Genomic DNA, 27,243 nt, shown 5'->3' with positions numbered 1-27,243 from the left:
TTCTAAAACATCTTGGTTTTTGTGACTTTCCAATAATGAGCAATTTCTTTTTCTCTGTTCCACTCATATTAGCTGCTACCATGACAGTTATTCTATCTTTCGACAACTTACCTCCACTACAATTTTCACCTTTAAATTTTAAAGTTTTATCCGGCATTAATTTGTAAAAAAACCAGTTTCATCAGCATTAAATATCTGATCATCAGAAAATTGTCTTCGTAAATTCGGCCACACAGATAGCAACCAGTTTGTTGTTGAATTTTGATCAACAGACGAAGATTCACCGACAATTTTTCCCGCCACAATGTTATGTCGAACTTTAAAACGACTGATCCAGCTTGCAGAACAATTAAAGTCGAGAATACCAAAACGCGCGGCAAAACCATTTGCTTTTTCCTGTAGCATAGGACCGCTGACAGGTATTCCTTTGTTTCTCATATTTTTAAACCACTGAATTAATGCTTGATCAACATTTTCTTGTCGTGATTTTCGAAGCCTTTTCGGTTTCAAAACATTTGAATTGAACGATTGCTTAATGCGGTTCTTGTTTTTAAAAATCATTGAGATTGTCGAATGACCGACGCCAAATTCCTTTGCGAGACATGAGTTAGATTCTCCATTTTCTAATCTGCATATTATTGCACCTTTCTCCTCAATTGTAAATGCTTTACGTCGTTGTGATGACATTTTTTCACAGTAACTGTATAAGATTCCAAATCAAACCTATCGCCACGACTTTATTTTTGACATTAACTGAAATCCGCAAGAAGCGGCAATTATAAGTCTGCTTGTTCAGTAAGCACATGTACAAAAACTATTAGGATTCCGGGAATAGAGCATATGCTAGAGGTGTGCATATGTACAGTAGGCAGCAGTCAGCGTCGCTAACATATGTATGCACATACAGAAAATAAGATGAAATAACGGTACAATCAGGCGACATTTGTCCCATAGGCGTAGCGTATGCAAACTTAGATGGGGGATTATACCCCATACAATATCTCAATCTTGAACAGTAACAAACAAAAAACAATGCGTGACCTTCAAGCGTCCATTACTCACTGAGACTTAAAACAAAAACGAGCCACGTGCCGAACGGCGTAGGGAATCAACGAACATTGCCGGAGGTGTAAAAATCATGTCAGTCATTCTAACCGGACATAATTTATTAAAAATGGGTCATAATAAGCGACATGTCACTGTAAGGGAAGTCATAATATCCGACTCTTTTATGAAGAATTTTATACGAAAACCAAACTTCGTAGTGTTATTACGTCATAGTAACCAGTTGGTCAATATAGGCGGAGTCATAATAAACGGATTCTACTGTATATTGTGAAAATTGATTTTTAGAAAAATGAAAAAAATTGCTGTCTCTATTAAGAAAGCTGTGTTTCGATGGTTAAATGAAAGGCTCTCATATCAGCAAGTTGCAAATTTAACCGAAATTTCTTCTGGTTCTTTGAAAAATATTGCAAGTAGTCATGAAACGACTAAATCCAATCGAGAACATGTGTATATATTATAACTACGCAGGAGACATTAAATTTTACTCCCGCGATGGTATGAGTGGGCTTTATGAGAGCTGGTATGACAATAGCACGATGGGCGTGGCACTGCCCACTTTTTGGTAAATCAAATATCTCTGAACCCGACCAGTCGATTTCGACGAAATTTAATGTGTAGCAATGAATATTACAGAACGTCTTTTACTCATAACAGTGTATCTCTGTGCCTAAAATTTGCAAAATCTCATCGGTTCTTTATTTGAAACGTTAGATTGGTTCATGACATTTACTTTTTGAAGATAATTTCATTTAAATGTTGACCGCGGCTGCGTCTTAGGTGGTCCATTCGGAAAGTCCAATTTTGGGCAACTTTTTCGAGCATTTCGGCCGGAATAGCCCGAATTTCTTCGGAAATGTTGTCTTCCAAAGCTGGAATAGTTGCTGGCTTATTTCTGTAGACTTTAGACTTGACGTAGCCCCACAAAAAATAGTCTAAAGGCGTTAAATCGCATGATCTTGGTGGCCAACTTACGGGTCCATTTCTTGAGATGAATTGTTGTCCGAAGTTTTCCCTCAAAATGGCCATAGAATCGCGAGCTGTGTGGCATGTAGCGCCATCTTGTTGAAACCACATGTCAACCAAGTTCAGTTCTTCCATTTTTGGCAACAAAAAGTTTGTTAGCATCGAACGATAGCGATCGCCATTCACCGTAACGTTGCGTCCAACAGCATCTTTGAAAAAATACGGTCCAATGATTCCACCAGCGTACAAACCACACCAAACAGTGCATTTTTCGGGATGCATGGGCAGTTCTTGAACGGCTTCTGGTTGCTCTTCACCCCAAATGCGGCAATTTTGCTTATTTACGTAGCCATTCAACCAGAAATGAGCCTCATCGCTGAACAAAATTTGTCGATAAAAAAGCGGATTTTCTGCCAACTTTTCTAGGGCCCATTCACTGAAAATTCGACGTTGTGGCAGATCGTTCGGCTTCAGTTCTTGCACGAGCTGTATTTTATACGGTTTTACACCAAGATCTTTGCGTAAAATCTTCCATGTGGTCGAATAACACAAACCCAATTGCTGCGAACGGCGACGAATCGACATTTCACGGTCTTCAGCCACACTCTCAGAAACAGACGCAATATTCTCTTCTGTACGCACTGTACGCATTCGTGTGGTTGGTTTAATGTCCAATAAAGTAAACTGAGTGCGAAACTTGGTCACAATCGCATTAATTGTTTGCTCACTTGGTCGATTATGTAGACCATAAATCGGACGTAAAGCGCGAAACACATTTCGAACCGAACACTGATTTTGGTAATAAAATTCAATGATTTGCAAGCGTTGCTCGTTAGTAAGTCTGAAATCCCACGTGATCTGTCAAATACTAATGCATGAAAACCCTAACCTCAAAAAAATCACCCGTTATATACAATTGGACGAAAACTAAACCTATCCACCATATAACTAGTACCAGGATTTTCGAACATCCGGCTGACTTTGGTCCTTATCATTGGTGATTTTGTGTGAGGTACCTTAATGAAACCCAAGCAACATTTTTGTAGTATGTGGCATAATAACACGGGTCAACACAAAATTTGACTATAACTTTAAAGCAGTAAATTTCCATGTTTTAGGACGTAATTAGACGAAAAAATATATGCCATGAAAAAGATTTTTTTATTTTTATTTAGGAAACCGCTTTAACGATAGTATAGTTATATAATAATTATTACTATAACTTTTATAAAAGCAAACTTTATACGAAAAAAACGTATTTTCTTATTGTTTTTGTCCATAATTAATCAGAAAATCATAAAATAAACTTTAGGACGAAGAATGAAACTTTTTTGTAGAGTCGAGTAATAGTTAATAGATAAAATCGGGTCGATACTACCCCATGTTTTACTTATAATACTTATCGTTTTTCTAACAAACCTTATCATGTTTTACTTATAATACTTATCGTTTTTCTAACAAACCTTATGATGAATATGTCGGTCAGTGTATCAGTTATATAAAATATATGATTTATAAATTTGCTTAGAATTCCATCCTTTGGCTGACGTAAATTTTAAGGTATTTCCCTGGCTTTAATTCTTGCAAGTTGCAAGAGTATAAAATGCTCGTTTGCACCCAGAACTCAGCCCCTCCTTACTTGTTATTTTTAATTTTTATTATAAGACATGTAATTGAGATCACTGCATACAATTCGTTTTTTCGACCTTCGCCATACTGTGAACGTTTTAAAGCAGACGTTTTAATGAAACAACGTAAAGATCCTTAACTATTGTTCTCCTTTTTGAAAAGAATTCATTACGCAGTCAATTTGCCACTTTCTTTGTGAACTCTAACACAATCCAGATACAAAATACTTAGAACCCATAAGGCACCAAACATAAAAGACTGTATTGTGAGCAAGAAAACATCAGCCTGAATTGGATCAATGTCCATAGTTATAGTATAAAGATGTGGTTTGCCATTATGTTTTAAAAATGATTTTCAAGAAGAAAATTTTCATCACTTTTTGCAGCATTTGTGGTTGTATGTCTGCAAAGCGCGCCAAATATTCCCTTTCAAGGCGTCAATCGCCTCGGAATTTCCGGCGTAGACAGCGAATCATATAACCCCAAAACATATAATCAAGCGGTGCTAAGCCGCACGATCTTGGAGGTCACACCATAGGCCTACGAACCGAACCATTACTATGGCATTTACTACAGTGGTCAGATAAAGGAGCGCAAGTTTGGTGTGGAATTCGTGATGGGAGAGAGACTTCGTCGCCAAGTACTATCATTCACTCCGGTGAATGAACGTCTAGCCACAATCCGCATCAAAGCGAGGTTCTTCAAAATATCGCTGATTTGCGCCCGCGCCCAGACGGATGAGAAGGAGGATGTGAATAAAGATGCCTTTTATGAGTGCTTGTAGAGCACTTATGAGAGATGCCCCGCCACGATGTCAAAATCGTGCTTGGCGACTTTAACGCAAGGGTGGGCAAAGAAGGTATCTTCAGCACTACGGTCGGTAAATTCAGCCTCCACGAGGAAACTTCCCCAAATGGGTTGAGGCTGATCGACTTCGCCGGGGCCCGAAATATGGTTATCTATAGTACTAGATTTCAGCATAAGAAGATTCATCAAGCTACCTGGCTGTCTCCGGAACGAAAAACTACCAACCAGATCGATCATGTTGTGATAGACGGAAGACACGTCTCCAGTGTTTTAGATGTGCGTGCGCTCTGAGGTCCTAACATCGACTCGGAACACTATCTTGTTGCAGCCAAGATTCGCACCCGCCTCTGTGCAGTAAACAACGCACGCCAACAAACACAAGGAAGGTTCGACGTCGAGAAACTGCAATCACAACAGTCAGCCGAACGATTTTCTACTCGGCTTGCACTCCTGCTTTCTGAGAGCACTCGTCAACAACGTACAGTTTGAATCGAAGACATTGGTTTTCGGAAAATGTAAAAGAACAGCTGGTCGATGGATAGATACCGAGAGTTGAAGAGGGAAGCGAGACGCATTTGCAGACGGAAAAAGATAGAGGCCGAAACGCGTGAGTACAAAGAGCTTGATAAGCTGGCCGACAGAGGCAATGCTCGAAAAGTCTTAGAAAAAATGCGGCGGCTTACAGAAGGTTTCAAGACCGGAGCTTACTCTTGTAGAACCCCCAAAGCTGATCTAGTCACCGATGCCCAGAGCATACTTAAATTATGGAGGGAACACTTCTCCAGCCTGCTGAATGGCAGTGAACACATAGCATCAGGAGAAGGCGAACCCGATACCCCAATCGATGACGATGGAGCAGACGTTCCATTGACCGATCATGAAGAAGTTCGAATAGCAATTGCCCGCCTGAAAAACAACAAAGCGGCAGGGGCCGATGGATTGCCGGCCGAGCTATTCAAACACGGCGGCGAAGAACTGATAAGGAGCATGCATCAACTTCTTTGTAAAATATGGTCGGACGAAAGCATGCCCAACGATTGGAATTTAAGTGTGCTGTGCCCAATCCATAAAAAGGGAGACCTCACAATCTGCACCAAATACCGTGGGATTAGCCTCCTTAACATCGCATATAAGGTTCTATCGAGCGTATTGTGTGAAAGATTAAAGACCACCGTCAACAAACTGATTGGACCTCATCAGTGTGGCTGTAGACCTGGCAAATCAACCACCGACTAGATATTTACCATGCGCCAAACTTGGAAAAGACCCTTGAAAGGAGAATCGACACACACCACCTCTTCGTCGATTTCAAAGCTGCTTTCGACAGCACGAAAAGGAGTTGCCTTTACGCCGTGATGTCCGAATTTGGTATCCCCGCAAAACTAATACGGCTGTGTAAGCTGACGTTGAGCAATACCAAAAGCTCCGTCAGAATCGGAAGCACCTCTCCGAGCCGTTCGATACCAAACGAGGTTTCAGACAAGGCGATTCCCTATCGTGCGTCTTTTTCAACATGCTTCTGGAGAAAATAGCTCGAGTTGCAGAACTAAGTAGAGAAGAAACCATCTTCAATAAGAGAGTACAGCTGCTGGCGTATGCCGATGATATTGATATCATCGGCATCAACACCCGCGCCGTTAGTTCTGTTTTCTCCAGACTGGACAAGGAAGCAAAGCAAATGGGTCCGGCAGTGAACGAGGGCAAGACGAAATATCTCCTGTTATCAAACAAACAGTCGTCGCACTCGTGACTTGGCTCTCACGTCACTGTTGACAGTCATAACTTTGAAGTTGTAGATAATTTCGTCTATTTAGGAACCAGTATTAACACCACCAACAATGTCAGCCCAGAAATCCAACGTAGGATTACTCTTGCCAACAGGTGCTACTTCGGGCTGAGTAGACAATTGAAAAGTAAAGTCCTCTCTCGACGAACAAAAGCCAAACTCTATAAGTCACTCATAGTTCCCCTCCTGCTATATGGTGCAGAGGCTTGGACGATGTCATCAACGGATGAGTCGACGTTGCGAGTTTTCGAGAGAAAAGTTCTGCGAAAGATTTGTGGTCCTTTCCGCGTTGGCCACGGCGAATATCGCATTCGATGGAACGATGAGCTGTACGAGATTCCTGACGAGGAAGAGGAAGAGGAAGACCTTTACTCCGTTGGAAGGACCAAGTGGAGAAAGACCTGGCGCGCCGTTGTTAACTCGGCTATAATTGCGGAAGCGATGTCTACGCCAATTAAGAAAAAGATATAAAGAGATACATTTTTTGTATATCTATTTAAATGTAATTTATGTATCAAGAAATTTATCCTTAAAATACAGGTTGAGTAATTTAGTGCTCGATTATCCAATTGTTTTTTTTGTTTTTAAATCTTATTAAAATACTGGAAAGCCGTGGCGTCGAATTTCGAATTGCGTCTGAATATATAAATAACTTAGATTACATATGTATGTGCAGCCAGCATTTCACAACATTAGAAATGTATACCTAATTGCACTTACGAAAAGCTGATTTTGAGGCTATCATCCCTGCATGCCACCCATTGGTAAAAATAAACAATATAAAACTATAAATGCTATCGATAGTCCCATCGATTGTTTTGCAGTTCTACTTCCTCCATATAACTGGCGTCCGACAAGAATTTTAGCCGAACCGCATGAATGGCTATTGAACAGTGAGATTTAACTCGTTCCCCTTCCGATGTGAGGGGTAAGGCTCCTCTTGCTAGACTGATGATGAAATAGCTTCATGCAATTTCTAGTGAGGACATACACTCTTTGACTACCTTTCAGGGTACAGTTAGCCAGCACAGCGCTAATACTGTTGCTCCTTTTTTGGAGTCATCCACATGTCTCCGTCGATATGTGAGCAAGGAAAAAATTATCGGCTTGACTACGGTTTCGTATAGCCAAAACACTACTTATCAGAACAAGGGGTAAAACACATCATCCTGCGGAGTGTCTCTGTTATTCTTTCGATATTCACTATTGCATTCCCCTACGTCCAAAAAAGTCTTTATAAGGCACCCTCAATATCGAGAAAGGTGTCTATAATACATTCCTTGTACATAAATGATACCTCGAGCCATCGTGCAAAACAGTATCGAAAAACATGTCCTTGCTGTAGGCATGCAGGGTCCTTAACAATTTACACCTTTTTATTCTATTCCTAATGTACAAGTCCATGAGATTCTCCAACGTTTTCAACAAATACGAGCATAGACTAATGTGCCTTATATCCTTAGAAATGTTTTGAGGGTTCTATCCGTATCCAAGCCTTATATATAAGTTCTAATTTAACCATCCAGGAGCAACTTTAACAACTCCTTACACCACTATATACCATCTGCACTTCTAAAATAACCCAGTTAAATAGGGTGTTTTCGCGATAATGTGATTCAATCTTGGGGAATAATGACAACCCCTAATACTTCCGCGGCCCGCTTTCCAGGCGGGTCTCTTGGTTCTCTTTAACTTGGACATGTACCTAACTAGTCCTGCCTCATACAACGCCCAGCGGTCACAAGAGTCCCTTTTACGATCTTTGTTGAAAAATATTCTTTTCGAAGATGTGATCTTAGTCAGCTCCGAAAACCTTCGATAGGAGTGTCCATTCAGTTTCCTTAGTTTGTAGGGCTAAAAACTCGACGTATTCATCAATCGCGCCGCGGATAGGCTCGAGTCTTTATCGCGAACGATTGGAAGAGCTGTGTGTTCCGTTTTGCATTCTCGTAGGTTCATCGCAATTAGGATGTGCGCCGAAGTTTCGTTAGACCACCTTCAAAAAACCGCGGACATAGCGGCCATTAATACTCTCGCATACCGGATTAAAAAATATATTAAAAAAAAAATTATTTATAACTTAAAAAATTTTTTAGAAAAAGTAAACTTTTAATAACAAGCATTTAGGTAAGATTTAAAAAAGATATTGTTTTAGAATTACTATCTTTCGCGTTTTTGTACTTCACTCAACAAATACAATTTTCATTTTTAACATAATAAAAAAATATATTTTGATTCCCAATATCGGAATTAAAACCAAAATAAATTAATAACTGCGAAATAATTACGTATTTTATAAATTGCATGCTATAAATTCGTTTTAGTGACTTTATTTGAACTTATGGCTGTCAAAATTTTACCTAGCTAATGGACTGGTAATAACTGAAAAGTTTCCACCGTTTGGTACACAGCCTAAGTACAATAATTCAAATTAATCGTGTGTGCAATTGAATAACATCACTATGCAAAAGATAATAATCCATTTATTAATTCAACTTGATAAGAAATACACATACAAATGTATGTATGTACAGCAGGCATGTAATCATTTATGTTCAGGCATGTTCAGTTGACTTACATAGGATTGTCAAAGCGCAACTATTGCTCGTGTTAATATTTGTACAAAGCTATGCGTATATGTATGTATATATACATACAAATATATTTAGTTATGTGAATACTTGTGTGTACAATGTTAAAAAATATTTAAACAAAATTTCATACAAAAGACCACTTCGTACTAAACCTCTCTTTGATCCGTGATATATGAGTACGTAATACATAACACTTTATCAAATACGTGTTTTTAAGAGTCGAGCATAGACCTGATTTATAGTTTTTGCTTATGTTTAAATAACTATATAATACTAAGTTCATATTGTAATTATATTTCGTAGTGAATAATGGAATAGTGCAGAATTTGCATTGTAAAAATTTGTGATGTTCTGCTTTTAACTTCCTTTAAACAGCGTTTATTTTATTAAAGACAATGTACGAAAAATATAAATAAAGGTGAGGCGAAGTTAAAATTTTAAATTATTTATTTATTTAGATAATAAACCGAGTACCAGAACAAATACAGATTTAATATAGCGAAATAACACTAATCAAAAAGGTTTGAATTCATCAATATGCGGCTGCTTTAAGTTTATACTCTAAAGGGATGATAATAGACAATGACGAATACGAAACTCTCTCATTTTCCTTAATTGGTTGCGATGAAGGTCAGTGAATTATGAACAGCTGATATCAAAAAAGCAGCCTGCCAGAAATAAACCAACTAAAAGTAATTGACAAAGGCAATGCGAACCGAAATTTCAAAGAACGGTACAAATAATATTAAATTTCGAGCAACTAAGGCCTTTTTTGCTATTCTTTGCTATACCATAAATATATAAAAATATTTTTTAATTAAAAAGTTAACCAATTTATCTCATTATGAGTTCTTATGTTTCTTTGTTACAGTGTTTTTTTATTTTGAAATTCCCCAAAACGGACAGGCAATATAACCGCGCACCCACCATAACCGGACACATTTCATAATTGAGCTACTACCCCGCACGAAATACGTGTAAAAATTTAACGATGGGCGTGGCACCGCCCACTTTTAGGGGAAATCACATATCTTGTGACCTGCTCGACCGATTTCAACCAAATTCGGCAATATAGCATTCACATATAAAACAATTTGAAATTCCATCTCTTGCTTTCACATTTCAGTATAAAATTAGGGCAAAAATTAATATAACTCGTCAAAACTGTGCACGAAGAATACCATTTTATGACGAAAACTTTCCAAGTCGAACTAAAACTGTTTAAGCCTCTGGCTACCGGATATGTGGATCTCAGTGCCTATAATTGACTTTTTAACGAAAAGATCGGTCAATGTGAGTGGTATGTAATTGTAATTCGAAAATAATCCCTTTCTGATATTAGTATGCCCGAATGTAAAAAATAGGCTGAATCAGTTGAACACTGCTCTTAGCCCCATATACCTAATATAAAGATTTTCGAGTTTTTGGGTAACTTTATACCGCGCATATCGGCAAATATATTTCAATGTAAATGTTATCTCAATGTAAATGAGAAAGCGTGTTTCTTATTTGTGCTTAGAATAAATGGGTGAAAACTTGATCTCGCGCCTATATAACTAATAAAATATTTTTTTATTATAACATTCGTTTAACTTTACTCCATATAGATTGGTGATGGTATTTGAAGTACCTTAATGAAGCCCACATAGCATTTAATTAGTATGTGGTATTGGCTAAAATAGTTAAAATCGATTAAGGATGACTTAGTATAATTTTAATATTTTAATAATTGATTGCAATCCATTCACGATTTCGTCGAACAATGCTCTGGCGCCTCTGGTTCACACAACAAAAACTAACATGCTAATTGTCATTAATTCCTTCTGAAATATAGTTCTAAGTAAAAGTATTTATTTTTATTTCTTGTGAATTTTATTTAAGTTGTTGTCGTCTGTTCAAATTTTTGGCCACCTATTCTGAAAAGAGTTGACTTATTTATCATTTTGGTAAATCGTTTCGTGGATATTTATTATTAAAATTTTGTAAAATATGTAACATGAAATTTTAATTTTTGTGGTTTTAAGAGTAAATTTTAAACACAAGTTTATGCTGCGTCTCTATATATGGACAGCTTTCATATCCGAACAGAAACACTGCAACGCGTCCCATTATGAGAACACTGTATTTTATTATGTTAAATGATTATTGAAAAATTGTAATTGTTTATCTACATACGTACTGACTCAGTAATAATGTGGTATTGGTCTACTCCGAATCCAAGCATGTAAAAATAAAATTGAAATGCAAAATGCCCAAAAGTTATTTTTAAAATACCCTATTATTTTTGCGATTGGCATCATTAACAAATGTTATAAAAAATGAGAGTTTTGTCATCTCTCCCCCAAATTAAAGAGTTTCGTGCAATGTCATCTTTGAAAATGGGTTGAGTTTTTATTATTGATTTTTCTAATCATGCTAATGGGAAGATAATTGAGCTTATTTTAAAATTTTAGTCTCTTGTATAATATGTGAGTATTTTTTATACATAACACAACATGTGTTATTTTTACTTGTAGCGTACTATGTAAAAATCTAAGCGTTCATCTATATATCTTTTGCTTGTATCTGTATCGTGGGCCGATGCCCAAAAATTACTAAAGTTTTTTGGTCAACAGTTTTCATAAATAAAGAATATAATCTTAAGGTTAAATTCCATTTAAAAAGTAATTACATCTACATGTGTTGGTTCGTCTTCAATCCTGTGTTTCTTCCGGCGATTTGTAGTTTTGCAGGAGAGGTAAGCGAGGGTAAAGTAAAATATACTCGCGTTCAGCAACAGTTCTCCTGTTTTTGTTTACAATACGCTGTTTAAATTTTCCAATAGGGATGAAATGAGTGCTAAGTGTCGTTTTGGCAACTTTTCGTGCGGTTTTGATAGTTTATGGTCGTAATACGAGTAGTCGGCCACCTGTTCGCTGTACATAACGCTGAGCACGGTGTGATTTACTAGATATAGTGAATTTGCCGTCTGGGAAAATATGATATGGATAAAATTATTCAATACGTCATATCTAGCACCCATTGCTTATAAAGGCACTGGTTCTCAAAGTATATATTTTGTATATTAAGTAATATTGAATCATTGCAGAATTTGATATTATTCAGAGTTAACTTTTGAAAATAAACAATATGCTTTTAAAACAGATTTCAGATTTCAGGATCCGCGAGCATACCACTCTTTTGTGAATTTATTGAAATATATACACATTCAAGTACTAAATATACTTTGGAGTTTTTAAAAGTCAGGATTGCGAAGGGAAAATATCTGATTATTTGCACAATATTTTAGTGAAATAAAGTGAGCTGTGGTAGAATAAAAACATTATATTAGCTATCTGGGCTCTTTTGAAACGCTGAATCGATTTTGTCCACTTTTAGCACCAGTTTAAAATTCTATTAAGAAAGATGATAACAAAGTACGATGTGTAAGACCAAAATGACAAATAACGTCATAAAACGTATATTTATTATTCAGATTCAAAACAAGGTCTGTCGCAAAAGAAACAGGACTGTTAAAAAAAGAACAACACAAAAATAATATTTTTCAAAAGTTATATTTTTTATTCAAAGTAGTTTATTTGTGCTTCGATACAGCGTTTAGCCCGGTCAATCTGCCATTTTTCGGAATGCTCTTGAGAATATCGGTCGTCGCCTTTTGGAGAGCTGAAATGTCCTGAAACCAGTGTCCTTTCATGGGCAAATAAAGTTTTCCAATTAGGTAAAAATCACAGGGTGCAAGGTCAGGTGAGTAGGGTGAGTGATTAATGGTTAAAATGGAGTTTATTGTCAAAAAATCAGTGACAAGCGTCGACCGATGACACGGCGCATTATCGTGCAACAGGCGCCAGGACCCTGTCCTGCTTTTTTCAACATTTGAAATGTTTCAGTAAAGGTTTTCCCAAGCTTAAAACAAAATTTAATATTTGCTCTTTATTCAAAATGCATTTTACGACCGATGACCAAAAGCTGCTGTCACTTTTTGATCGATAACAGTGATTGTAGTTATCTAATTGTCTTAATGTCAACAAGAGACCAAACTTTTTATTTCATATACCAACCAATAGGTGGCGCCACCAGAAACAGTTATATTTAAAAAGTTCTGTTTCTTTTGCGACAGACTTTGTGCATAAGTTATGGTTTACATAAAGGTGTACATATACATACGAATTTAAATTAACAGAGTCAAATTGCTTTGCTATAGGTGAATAATCGCATTTTCGGTTTTAAAGGTTTGCAGTTTTTAGTTTTACTTGGTTACGTTCCGTCATTTATTTTTAAATTGCCTTCAATTTGTTAGTTTGTTGAGCATTTAGAAGTTTGCTTCAATAATGGCTCAGTAAATCTCAATTGGCCTAAAGTCTGGGCAATTTTAATTCGCCTCTTTAAGAACAACAGCCCTACTGTCTTGAATACTTAAAAGCATTTTTCCATAATAACATCGTCGTAAGATCAGGACAGAAGAGTACTGAGTTCTTATGATGCTTAATTAAAGAGACGCTTCTGTAAAAGCTTCTTCTTCTTCTTAATTGGCGTAGACACCGCTTATGCGATTATAGCCGAGTTAACAAGCGCACGCCAGTCGTTTCTTCTTTTCGCAACGTGGCGCCAATTGGATATTCCAAGCGAGGCCACGGAGTGGAGGTCTTCCTCTTCCTCTGCTTCCCGCGGCGGGTACTGCGTCGAATACTTTCAGAGCTGGAGTGTTTTTGTCCATCCGGACAACATGACCTAGCCAGCGTAGCCGCTGTCTTTTAATTCGCTGAACTATGTCAATGTCGTCGTATATCTCGTACAACTCATCGTTCCATCGAATGCGATATTCGCCGTGGCCAACGCGCAAAGGACCATAAATCTTTCGCAGAACTTTTCTCTCGAAAACTCTCAACGTCGACTCATCTGTTGTTGACATCGTCCAGGCCTCTGCACCATATAGCAGGACGGGAATTATGAGTGACTTATAGAGTTTGGTTTTTGTTCGTCGACAGAGGACTTTGGTTCTCAATTGCCTACTCAGTCCGAAGTAGCACCTGTTGGCAAGAGTTATCCTGCGTTGGATTTCTAAGCTGACATTGTTGGTGGTGTTTACGCTAGTTCCACGATAGACGAAATTATCTACTACTTCAAAGTTATGACTGTCAACAGTGACGTGAGTGCCAAGTCGCGAGTGCGACGACTGTTTGTTTGATGACTGGGGATATTTCGCCTTGCCCTCGTTCACTGCCAGACCCATTTCTTTTGCTTCCTTGTCCAGTCTGGAGAAAGCAGAACTAACGGGGCGGGTGTTGAGACCGATGATATCAATATCATCGGCTTACGCCAGCAGTTGTACACTCTTATAGAAGATGGTACCTTCTCTGTTGAGTTCTGCAGCTCGAACTATTTTCTCCAGAAGCAGGTTGAAAAAGTCGCACGATAGGGAATCACCTTGTCTGAAACCTCCTTTGGTATCGAACTGCTCGGAGAAGTCCCTCCCGATCCTGACGCAGCTTTTCGTGTTGCTCACCGTCAGTTTACACAGCCGTATTAGTTTTGCGGGGATACCAAATTCAGACATCGCGGCATAAAGGCAGCTCCTTTTCGTGCTGTCGAAAGCAGCTTTGAAATCGACGAATAGGTGGTGAGTGTCGATTCTCCTTTCACGGGTCTTTTCCAAGATTTGGCGCATAGTAAATATCTGATCGGTTGTTGATTTACCAGGTCTGAAGCCACACTGGTAAGGTCCAATCAGTTTGTTGACGTGGGCTTTAATCTTTCACACAATACGCTCGACAGAACCTTATATGCGATGTTGAGGAGGCTTATCCCACGGTAGTTGGCGCAGATTATGGGGTCTCCTTTTTTATGGATTGGGCAGAGCACACTTAAATTCCAATCGTTGGGCATGCTTTCGTCCGACCATATTTTACAAAGAAGTTGATGCATGCTCCTTATCAGTTCTTCGCCGCCGTGTTTGAATAGCTCGGCCGGCAATCCATCGGCCCCTGCCGCTTTGTTGTTTTTCAGGCGGGCAATTGCTATTCGAACTTCTTCATGATCAGGCAATGGAACGTTTGCTCCATCGTCATCGATTGGGGTATCGGGTTCGCCTTCTCCTGGTGCTATGTGTTCACTGCAATTCAGCAGGCTGGAGAAGTGTTCCCTCCATAATTTAAGTATGCTTTGGGCATCAGTGGCTACATCACCTTGGGGGGTTCTACAGGAGTATGCTCCGGTCTTGAAACCTTCTGTAAGCCGCCGCATCTTTTCGTAGAATTTTCGAGCATTACCCCTGTCGGCCAGCTTATCGAGCTGTTCGTACTCACGCATTTCGGCCTCTTTCTTCTTCTGTCTGCAAATGCGTCTCGCTTCCCTCTTCAACTCTCGGTATCTATCCCATGCCGCACGTGTTGTGGTCGATCGTAACGTTGCGAGGTAGGCAGCCTGTTTTCTCTCCGCTGCGACACGGCACTCGTCGTCGCACCAGCTGTTCTTTTGCACTTTCCGAAAACCAATGGTTTCGGTTGCAGCTGTACGTAAGGAGTTTGAAATGCCGTCTCACAGTTCCCTTATACCGAGTTGTTGACGAGTGATCTCAGAGAGCAGGAGTGCAAGCCGTGTAGAGAATCGTTCGGCTGTATGTTGTGATTGCAGCTTCTCGACGTCGAAGCTTTCTTGTGTTTGTTGGCGTGCGTTTTTTGCTGCACAGAGGCGGGTGCGAATCTTAGCTGCAACAAGATAGTGGTTCGAGTCGATGTTAGGACCTCGGAGCGCACGCACATCTAGAACACTGGAGACGTGTCTTCCGTCTATCACAACATGATCGATCTGGTTGGTAGTTTTTCGATCCGGAGACAGCCAGGTAGCATGATGGATCTTCTTATGCTGGAATCTAGTAGTACAGATAACCATATTTCGGGTTCCGGCGAAGTCGATCAGCCTCAACCCATTTGGCGAAGTTTCCTCGTGGAGGCTGAATTTACCGACCGTAGTACCAAAGATACCTTCTTTGCCCACCCTTGCGTTGAAGTCGCCAAGCACGATTTTGACATCGTGGCGGGGGCATCTCACATAAGTGCGCTCCAAGCACTCATAAAAGACGTCTTTTGTCACATCGTCCTTCTCTTCCGTCGGGGCGTGGGCGCAAATCAGCGATATGTTGAAGAACCTCGCTTTGATGCGGATTGTGGCTAGACGTTCATTCACCGCAGTGAATGATAGTACTCGGTGACGGAGTCTCCCTCCCACCACGAATCCCACACCGAACTTGCGCTCCTTTATATGGCCACTGTAGTAAATGTCACAAGGACCTACTCGTCTCTGTCCTTGTCCCGTCCATCGCATTTCTTGGACGGCGGTGATGTCAGCCTTTGTTTTCACGAGGACATCAACCAGCTGGGCAGCGGCACCTTCCCAATTAAGGGACCGGACATTCCAGGTGCATGCTCTCAATTCGTAGTCCTTATTTCGTTTGCCATGGTCGTCATCAAAAGGAAGGTCTCACATCCGAGGCTGTTGGTGTTTTTTTTTCATTGGGCGTGTTTTTTACGTGGCGGGTTCCAAACCCAGTGCACAACCCTATGCAGGGGATGTTTCGTCTTCTCACGTTAGCTCGCCTTCAAACGGATGTTCTTAGGCTACCCAGAGGATACTTGGTCAAAGACCGGAAGTCGTGAGCTGCTTGAGTCACATGTAAAAGAATCGTTTCTGGCCACTCCCAAGTGAATGGCAATCAGAGAACTTTCCTCACTTGCGTGAACTTCTACCCATGACTCCATCCTCCAAAAAAAAAAGCTTAGCAACATAAATTTCTTGATTTACACTTCCAACGCCCATAAATTTTTCGATTTCCTAACCACAATGGCAAATAGCGTGCCAAACAAGACTGTTTTTGGGAGTTTACCGTCAATATTTGCCATTTTGTTTGCTGTATAAAACTGTTTGTTTAAAGTGCACTTTTTCGTTGGACTCTTCGCCCACTACAAAGCCGTTAAAGTTAGTTATGAACTTATTATATAACGTACGTTGCTCAACGTTCAGACATAGCGGCATAAAGTTAATTCCTTTTCGTACTGTCAAAGGCGGCTTTAAAGTCGAGGAAAACGTGATGTGCGTGGCTGTTTACTTTCTCTACACTGAGATATTCTGTCAAACTTAAAGAAAACAAATTGTTTCGCTTGCAGCTGTACGTAAAAGCTTTTAATGCCGTCCCATAGTTTCTTTGAACCGAGTTGCTGATGAGTGCTCTCAAAGAGCAGGAGGCCAAGTCGAATAGAAAGTAATCGGAGCGAGCGCGTATATTTGTTACAACAAGATAGTGGTCCGAGTCGATGTTAGGTCCTCACAACGTACGCACGTCAAGGACAATGGAGACATGTCTTCCATATTAACCAAATTTAACAACATTATCCATTTGGTTTCGAACTTATCGATCCGGAGAGAGCCAAATAGTTTGACAAATTTTTTTCTGCTGGAATCTGGCACTAAAGCCTCAACCCATTAGGAGAGGTTTCGTCATGGATGCTGAATTTTTCAACTGTTGTACCAAAGACACGCACTATTTTTACATCGTTGCGGGGTCAATCGTCATAAGGACGCTCCAGCCACTCATAAAAGGCATCTTTGGTCATATCGTCTGGCTAGAAGGTCATCCACTGGAGTCAATTCCGGAACGAATCCCACATTGCATTTTCGTTTCTTTATATGGTCGCTTTAGTTAATGTCACAAGGACCTACTTGTCTCCGTCCTTGACATCTGTCGGCACCTTGGCATATGTCGAAGGGGGTTCGCTGTCTCGCTGTCAGTCTTTTTTGTTCGTGACCCCAGGCCCAACATGTGTTGGCTACCGCGTTTTACACAAGAGTTACTAACGTTTCCCGGCGGCGGGGCGATGACGAAAGAACAGGAATTGGGTAACTGCTTTTCTTTTACATGCCGAAAACATAGAACTTCATTCCTTTTTATACGTTTATATCGTATCAGTATTATGCCCATCGGATACAAAATATACTGAATTATTTACTGTACCAATTTTATTTAATATGCAATATTCTTACACTCTCGCAACATGTTGCATCAGAGCATGATAGCGTTTTCCTCTCTTGATGATGTTGCCTCATTTATACTAAGTTTTACAAACCAAATAAAGTAAAAGAAATTATTTGATATTAAGACATATATATTTATTTTAAATGTTATAGATACAAAGCAATAAACAAAACGAAAAAAAAATTTGCCGCACTCATAAACACTTGACATACATAAATGCATGCAACGTAACACATGCAACACTCGTGGGCTTGTGCAATCTACTAGCGTTGCATGTTCTTAAAATTAAACACCATTTCTGGAACGTGTGACATCAGACTGCATTTTCATTGGCCTCCACGGTTGCTGTGGCTCATTTCGTTTGGGATGTATAGTCGTGAGTGAGTTGATTGTATATTAAGCACAATGAGGATATATTCTGAGTTTATTACTAAGAGAAAAAATTATTAAGACTTTGTTCATAATTCTAAAATGATTAATTTATTCTTCAAGCTCTATGTTGTCCCTCTAAAAGTAAACCCCCTTATCCCAAATAGTCATGTGCCAATGTCAATGCCAGATTCAATACAGTAAGCGACGTTACATTATTGTGGTGCAAAAACCAAAAATTGTCGGCTCATACTTTTTACAAATAGCTTCGCGTAAACGACGCATAACACTCCTCGTTCATAGTTTGGCGGATGGAATTCGGGGAGCAGAATCGAAAAAAACTATCACATAACTTTGATTTTTTACCTGCATGTAAGTGGAGTTTTTGGTTTCGGCTCACTTTACTAGGATATTCCTACGATAGATCGTCTGTTTTCGGGTCGTAATCATAAATCAAAGGCTAATCGCCAGTAATAATAAGTTTCATGATATCCTGGTAGCCGAAAAGCATTGTTTCATAGACTAAAAAATAAAGTTCTTCGAAAAATTTATAAATGTCCTGTGCAGACGCAACTCAGATCTCATGGTTCGGAAAGTCCTTCACAAAATGGCATCGTAACATGCCATAAAGTTACACAATCAGGTAACTGCTATGGCCCGATAACTAAGAGAGAATAGAAATAGCAGGCGCAGACTAAAAAGAATAACATTTCATGACCTTCGGCAAATAACAAATATTAATATATTTAAATTTTAAAACAAAGTTTAGTTAAAAAAACACTTTTAAAAGAGCTTTTATTGTTTTACCATATAAGAAAAATATTGCTTGTTAGTTTACCTTTGTCACTAGTTGCAATATGCAATCATGCTTTAGTTTTACTTAGGTCCACATTATCTTTCAAAATGATTTTTACTTATCATTCCGATAATCCAACGATGTCAGTAAGATCTTTGTATATTAACAGCCGATTCTTATGCACCATTTCTCTTATTTTGTTGACGTCATCATCAGTTTTCAGATGAACACCGTCCTGAACCTGGTTCGTTGTCAATGTGTTCTCGACCCATTTTGAATAATTTTTACCAAAGTGCTAGATGGCTTTTTAGTAATTTTACTACTCTAAAAAATTTTTAAAGTAACAGAAATATAATACAGTCTGTACATTTTACAGTCTGTCAAGTAAGAGCGTGGTCGTGTTAATTTATAAAAAAATTGTTTTATGAAACCTTCATATTTATACAAGTATATACATTTTACACATTACAAACAATGACTCAGTTTGGTCAGTAATATTTCCAGTCACCACCGGCGTCGATAATTGCCTGGCAATGCCTGGCATCCGAGGCATGCTTTCTACTAATTTGACGCGTATTCTAGTGGCAAGGATCTCCAGATCCGACGAATTTCGTAAGACAACTGCTTCAAAGTGTATGTGCGTCTTCCACGAAGCTTCTGTTTACTATATGCCAACACATTTTCAATAGGGCTTGCATCGGGTGACTGCGACGGCCAATCCAATGTAACCATGCCAGATTGGGTTATCCACTGAGTACAGAGCTTGCTGCGGTGTTTAGGATTGTTGCCTTCCTGCAGAATCCAATCTTCATTTTTTCTGATGAACCATCGTTTGGCAGATAGCAGTAAAGCATTTTTGTAGATTTTTGTCATTTTCTCGGCATTTAAGTTGTAGGTACAAAGTGCCGAATCCCTGCTTTGAGAAGCAGCCCTGAAGATGCACCTTTATTCCATGTTTTACGGTCCGCTGAGCAAGCCTATTGGTGGAAGTTGACTAGGCTCGCGTGAGAACAGAACGTGCCATATAGAACATTCATCAGTAAAAACGACATTTTCAAAATCTCTATCAATATTCTCATGCGCCCAAGCGAGTCGCTTTGTCACAAGTTTTTCAGTCAACAGAGGCGTTTTCATTGTGTTGCACCATTTCAGATCATGAGTATGAAGAAAGGTTCGGATAGTTTCGTGGTATATATTTAAATCGTTTTCCATTAATTTTGATTGTCCTTGCCGCAGTGTTAAAGCAGGATTCCGCGAAAATAGATTTCCTATTGAATTGAAAACTTAATTATATATTAGAATAAATCCGTGTGGGATCTCTGGTGATCCAAAGTTACGTAGAAAGCGTTTTATCGAAAAAAGGTATCAACCGGTAAGGTGGTGTGACACTTGGGCCCGCTGACGCAACAAAATGTATTTCCAAACCGCACATGATCGGTGTTGATCGAAGCAAGTTAGCGTAGATATCGACTCGGCGCAGTGTATATGCGAATGTGACGATCGAAAGTTGACGTGCAAAACTGATGTGCGCAGTGTGTCGAACGAATTGTGAGTCCTATCCTGTTGTTCATCCTTTTTGTTTAGTGGGTAGGGGTACAGGTGTGGTGAGCTGTGTTGTAGTGCCGTCAGCTGTGGTGAATTACGTTGTTGTATTAGGATGCGCCAGTTTTACCGGGTAGAGGGGATGGATGCTTAACTCTTTTAAACATCCTGGGGCCCCTAGGCGAATATTTTGCTTAGTTTTATATATTATATATGTATAATCTGTTATATGTAATTCGGCTTACTGTTTTTGAAGTAGCCGAGGACGCAGAATATTAGGTGTAATAAGCGATTTTGGTTTTATTAGAAAATTGTATTTATTTGGTGCTTGAGGTAGTAACTGATTTTGTGTGTTTTGACGACTTATTGTATTATTATACCAAAAAAGTTGTTTACTTTTATGAATTTTACTAGCGGTTATCAACTATTTATTTTTTATCGGTTTGGTACACCGTTTGTTTATTATTTGCCTTTTCTGTATTATCGGCTTATAAAGGATAGCAGCTCCACGCCTGGCTCATATATGGCCAGAATGGATACTCCTTAGCCCTGGAGTTAGGACTATGAAATTAGAGGGATCTTGCGAGGAAGTGGCAGTGAATAGAAAACAGCTTCGATTCGTGGAGTAGATAATCCTGTATACTTAATTTGAAGCTTTGTATAACTGATTTCCATAACTCACCCATATGAGGAACGCTTGGAAAGATGCGATAAGGCGACCTTTGCTTTTTGTAAGTGTAGGTGCGTCACTCTATCGCATTGGGAGTATGGTGTTCCCTTAATTTCCTTTTGAGATTTTATTTATTTTTGAAAATTTATGAAAAATGTCGATTTTTCGACTTTTTGATACAACTGTGTTATATTTTATGTTTTTATGTATGCCACCGCTCTAGGATTTGTTCAAAATTGTTTTTTTTTCCATTATTGGCGAAAGCCATCCTGCGGGGCCGAAAAGTTGTATGTTTTGTTGCTTTTAATAATTTTGACTGTCAGAGACTTTGTTATACTCTCGCAACAAAGTTGCTAAGGAGAGTATTATAGTTTTGTTCACATAACGATTGTTTGTAAGTCCTAAAATTAAAGAGTCAGATATAGGTTTATATATACCAAAGTGATCAGGGTGTCTACGGATGTCTGTCTGTCCGTCCATCCGTGCAAGCTGTAACTTGAGTAAAAATTGAGGTATCATGATGAAACTTGGTACACGTATTTCTTGGCTCTATAAGAAGGTTAAGTTCGAAGATGGGCAAAATCGGAACACTGCCACGCCCACAAAATGGCGAATTCGAAAACCAATAAAGTGTTATAACTAAGCCATAAATAAAGATATTAAAGTGAATTTTGGCACAAAAGATTAATTAGGGAGAGGCATATTTGAACGTAATTTGTTTGGAAAAGTGGGCGTGGCCCCGCCCCCTAATAAGTTTTTTGTACGTATCTCGGAAACTACTATAGCTATGTCAACCAAACTCTATAGAGTCGTTTCCTTCAGGCATTTCCATATACAGTTCAAAAATGGAAGAAATCGGATAATAGCCATGCCCACTCCCCATACAAACGTTATGCTGAAAATCACTAAAAGTGCGTTAACCGACTAACAAAAAACGTCAGAAACACTAAATTTTACATAAGAAATGGCAGAAGGAAGCTGCACCCAGCCTTTTTTTTTTAATTGAAAATGGGAGTGGCGTCGCACACTTATGGACCAAAACCCTTATTTCAGGAACTACTAATCTAATTAATTTTACAGCAAAATAAAAAAATATGTAAATGACGGATAATGAAATCTCGATTATCACTTTATCATGCGAGAGTATAAAATGTTCGGTGACACCCGAACTTAGCCCTTCCTTACTTGTTTTTTATACCAATTTGTGGAGTATTGGAAAATTGTGGGTCTAATGGTAGTCATACGACATACGGGCTATTATTTGATCGAGTAGTTGTGGCTTTCGAATAGCCCTTACAATACTGATCTTCTAGAGTTTTATTTAATATTCGGGGAAGTTTCCTATCTCTTGAAATTTCCTTTATTGTGAATTAAGGTATTGATTTGATTTTGTCTTAACTTGAGTTGGTATGGTAAATAGTTCTGTAACTAGTCCACTTTGTGTTTCGCTGTGCAGCGTTTGAGCTTTTTGTCCCTTTGAGCAAAATGATGTCTCTTGGCAATTTTTAGAATTTTGCTTTTCGGGATTTGCTTTTGCAATTAAACCCGTGATTATTTTTATGTAAGCGCTTCTTTGGGATGAGATAGGATATCTGCTGTAATGAAGCATTGAGTAGTGCCTTTGTGCCAATATAAGCAATTAAATTTGCTTTTGCACTTTTTAAGATTGTGTGTATTGAACAAGAAGTTTGTACAGAGTCTTTTTGATCTGACAAGATTGTTCCTTTCGTTAATATTTAATTTTTTAAAATTCTCGCAAGATATAAGTGTATGCCCTCCTGTTCACATGACGTTTGTTTTTTCTGTACGGATATGAACGAGTGCGTTCTTTGAAAGACTTTTGTTAAATTGGTTTTCCTACTAACTTGGGGTCTATTTAGGCTTATATTTTTATAGTGTTTTATATTCTTAGTTCTGTAAATTTTTTCCTCAACCCTTTCCGCAATTTCGCACAATCTTTCATTTGTTGCCACGTTGGGCATTTTTTTCGTGATGAGAGCGATTACTAGGGTGGGTCGATTCCGAACTTTTTTCGATTCGGTATTTCTAATAGTGCGGAAAAGTTGCCTTAGTACTTCCTGATTCCAATGCAACTTTTTGTTTTGAGATCGGATTGCATCTTCAACCCGAACCTCGGCCTTGAAATTTCGGAAATTCGCCTAAAATCGTGAAATTGTCTACCTAGCACCTGAAATACGCATCTCATGGCAAAATGTATGAAACAAAAGTTATTTGTCACGTCATTTGCCACCGAAATGGTATAAGTGATCATGGCCGTAGGACTAACCGTTCCCGAGATACGAGCGAAAATGCGGCGCGCCACAGCGTTGATTTCGCCGAGTGCTATCACTCACATTCATTCACCTACGCCAAAGGACACGTTCGGATAGGTCTCCACACAAATATTTTTTCATCGAGTTCCTTCACTCTTGTCGGTGATTTCGCCGACTTCTATCACTTACATTCATTTCCCTGCGTCAATCGACACTTTCGGACTGGTCTCCACATTAATATTTTTTCATCGAGTTCCTTCACTCTTGGCGTTAATTTCGCCGAGTGCTGTCACTTATATGCTCTCAACAGAACACAGAACTCAAAATGTCTGTATCTAAATTTAAATTTAGACAGAAATGTCCTGTGTTTGGCATATATCCGTACAATCTCTCTGAGTCCCAGTTACCTACTTACCAGGATGTTCTTTTGTGTTATCAGTTTGAAAGATTTGGTATAGGGCGACTCCGAGGCGACAACTATGAACCTAGGAGCAAAGAGGTTACAGAAATAGTTGCAAAAAAGGTTGAAAATACTTTCAAAAAGTCATCTATTCCGATGTTTCACACACCAGAGTTGTACAAATGCTCACCACATACCATAAGAAATTTCTGACTCTTAAACAAATGTTTTTAAGGAACCCAATAGGTTTGAGCTCTAAAAGAGACAACTTTGTCTCTTCTGCCGGAAATTTATATGACATCGCTGCTTGTAATTGCATTTATTTTTCTTCTTGCACGTGTCCAAAGGAAAGGAAAGTTCCTATCAATGAACAACCATTTCTCTTGGACCAGAAAACCACTTACACAAGTCAGCGAAGGTGAAAAGTACTACCGCGACACTGTCAAGGAGGAACATATTTCTCTTATAGCGGAACCTGGTTGTTATTACTTTGGCCACGTCACCTCTCCTTCCGGGTCAGCTGAGGATGAGACGCAAGCTATGTACCAACATTCACAAGACAATTCAGTTGATGTGGAACATCTAGAATTTGTCGGTGCTGATGGCACCAACACGAACACAGGCTGGAAAGGTGGAATCATTCGGAAACTAGAAGAAAGAATAGGTAGGCCATTACAGTGGGTTGTTTGTCTTCTACATTTCAACGAACTTCCATTTCGTGCTCTTTTCGAACACATAGATGGTGTCTCAAAGAGCTCCCTGATTGTGAGAAGTTGCCTGTTGTGAAATTTGAAAGTTTTCCATCCTGCCAATTACCTTCTGAGGTTATTAATCCGACCCAACTTAGCACAGACCAAGCTTATCTCTATAAAATATCAGAAGCTGTTATTTTCGGTCAATATTCCTCAGATTTAGCGTCGATGCATCCAAGTAACATGTGCAAATCTCGCTGGCTCACCAGTGCAAATAGAATTCTGAGATTATACATTTCTACTGACAAACCAACAAAGGAAATAAAGATTTTGGTCAAGTACATACTTACAGTTTACTCACCTTTGTGGTTCTCAATAAGATTCAACAGTTCAATCAAAGATGGCTCGCGCCATCTCTATGCTGCAATTCAAAGGTCGAGATACTTACCTGCTAAACTGCGCAAGTTTGTCGATTCATCCCTTCAACAGAATGTTTTCTTTGCTCTTCCAGAAAACATTCTCCTTAGTACCATGACTGATGAACGGATAGAAGTCAGAAAGTTGGCCCTTGACCGTCTTCTGGCAGCCAGAGAAGCAGAGTCTGACACTGTAAATGGAAGGGTTAGATGTAATAAAGTGCCAAAGAATTTTAAAGCTAATAATTATTACGATATTATTAACTGGAAGACTATTACCTTGACTGTTCCACCAGTTCTTGTTCAGTTTCTAACGAAGAACTTATAAAAGGACTGTCGGGAGACACTGCAGACGGATGGAAATTTAGACGGTCGACTTGCTTGTCGACCTGAATTCGAGGTTTTCATATCTAGCTTCTAGAGCTTCCCAAGCCAAATTGAAATTTTCGTCATTAAGAGCGAACTGTTTTACTATTATGCCTGCTTGACCTTTAGTTTTGCAGCTGAGGTAATACAATTTTTGCGCTATATGTCCATATACTAAAGGGTGATTTTTTAAGAGCTTGATAACTTTTTTAAAAAAAAAAACGCATAAAATTTGCAAAATCTCATCGGTTCTTTATTTGAAACGTTAGATTGGTTCATGACATTTACTTTTTGAAGATAATTTCATTTAAATGTTGACCGCGGCTGCGTCTTAGGTGGTCCATTCGGAAAGTCCAATTTTGGGCAATTTTTTCGAGCATTTCGGCCGGAATAGCCCGAATTTCTTCGGAAATGTTGTCTTCCAAAGCTGGAATAGTTGCTGGCTTATTTCTGTAGACTTTAGACTTGACGTAGCCCCACAAAAAATAGTCTAAAGGCGTTAAATCGCATGATCTTGGTGGCCAACTTACGGGTCCATTTCTTGAGATGAATTGTTGTCCGAAGTTTTCCCTCAAAATGGCCATAGAATCGCGAGCTGTGTGGCATGTAGCGCCATCTTGTTGAAACCACATGTCAACCAAGTTCAGTTCTTCCATTTTTGGCAACAAAAAGTTTGTTAGCATCGAACGATAGCGATCGCCATTCACCGTAACGTTGCGTCCAACAGCATCTTTGAAAAAATACGGTCCAATGATTCCACCAGCGTACAAACCACACCAAACAGTGCATTTTTCGGGATGCATGTGCAGTTCTTGAACGGCTTCTGGTTGCTCTTCACCCCAAATGCGGCAATTTTGCTTATTTACGTAGCCATTCAACCAGAAATGAGCCTCATCGCTGAACAAAATTTGTCGATAAAAAAGCGGATTTTCTGCCAACTTTTCTAGGGCCCATTCACTGAAAATTCGACGTTGTGGCAGATCGTTCGGCTTCAGTTCTTGCACGAGCTGTATTTTATACGGTTTTACACCAAGATCTTTGCGTAAAATCTTCCATGTGGTCGAATAACACAAACCCAATTGCTGCGAACGGCGACGAATCGACATTTCACGGTCTTCAGCCACACTCTCAGAAACAGACGCAATATTCTCTTCTGTACGCACTGTACGCATTCGTGTTGTTGGTTTAATGTCCAATAAAGTAAACTGAGTGCGAAACTTGGTCACAATCGCATTAATTGTTTGCTCACTTGGTCGATTATGTAGACCATAAATCGGACGTAAAGCGCGAAACACATTTCGAACCGAACACTGATTTTGGTAATAAAATTCAATGATTTGCAAGCGTTGCTCGTTAGTAAGTCTATTCATGATGAAATGTCAAAGCATACTGAGCATCTTTCTCTTTGACACCATGTCTGAAATCCCACGTGATCTGTCAAATACTAATGCATGGAAATCCTAACCTCAAAAAAATCACCCGTTATGATGCTATGAAATGAAATTAATACGCTCACTTTGATTTGGAGTTAACGTATGTATGTATGTATGTATATGCCCCTTTTCTTGCCAATTCCTTTTGTCTTCTTCCACTGTCTTCCAGCTGCCTGACTTCTTGTGCGTATTGCTGTTTGTATGTAAGTTTATGTTTTTAAGTTCGTGCCCAAATGTTTGTTTTATTGGTGCTTTAGTTTTTCGCGTCCGATTTATTTTTTGTGCTTAGGTTTCGCGCGTTCTTGTTGCTATTTTCTTTTGTTTGTTGAAATTGTTTTATAAATTTTGTTTTTCCATGTAATTTGTTTTTATTTTTGCCACTTCACCTTCTCTTTTGTCCACCGTGAATCTTTAT

General features: G+C 39.0%; 1 protein-coding gene and 1 long non-coding RNA gene across 19 annotated transcripts in view; one reads left to right on the top strand and one right to left on the bottom strand.

The window, feature by feature from the left end:
- LOC125776830 (uncharacterized) overlaps positions 1-26,989 on the bottom strand; it is a 45,247-nt gene extending 18,258 nt beyond the window's left edge. Inside the window, exon 1 of the long non-coding RNA XR_007422006.1 lies at positions 26,861-26,989. This is a non-coding gene — a long non-coding RNA (uncharacterized LOC125776830). The remainder of the gene's footprint in view (positions 1-26,860) is intronic.
- LOC105233177 (zinc finger BED domain-containing protein 4) overlaps positions 8,737-27,243 on the top strand; it is a 454,786-nt gene continuing 436,279 nt past the window's right edge. For 2 of the 18 annotated variants that reach the window (XM_049449873.1, XM_049449872.1), the window contains exons 1-2: positions 8,761-9,022; positions 9,150-9,264. Coding sequence is in view for 2 of the 18 variants with exons in the window: in XM_049449877.1 (XP_049305834.1) it covers positions 9,416-9,476 (61 nt within the window). In the remaining 16 variants the exon portion in view is untranslated. Of the gene's footprint in view, positions 9,265-9,304; positions 9,477-27,243 lie in introns of those variants that run through there. The other 16 variants (XR_007421869.1, XM_049449889.1, XM_049449881.1 and 13 more) reach the window with 12 other exon arrangements.

Source organism: Bactrocera dorsalis, chromosome 2, assembly GCF_023373825.1.
Source record: "Bactrocera dorsalis isolate Fly_Bdor chromosome 2, ASM2337382v1, whole genome shotgun sequence".
Classification (NCBI taxonomy): Eukaryota; Metazoa; Arthropoda; class Insecta; order Diptera; family Tephritidae; genus Bactrocera; species Bactrocera dorsalis.
The sequence above is the reverse complement of the archived record's forward strand: the minus strand, read 5'-3'. Positions and strand labels throughout refer to the sequence as shown.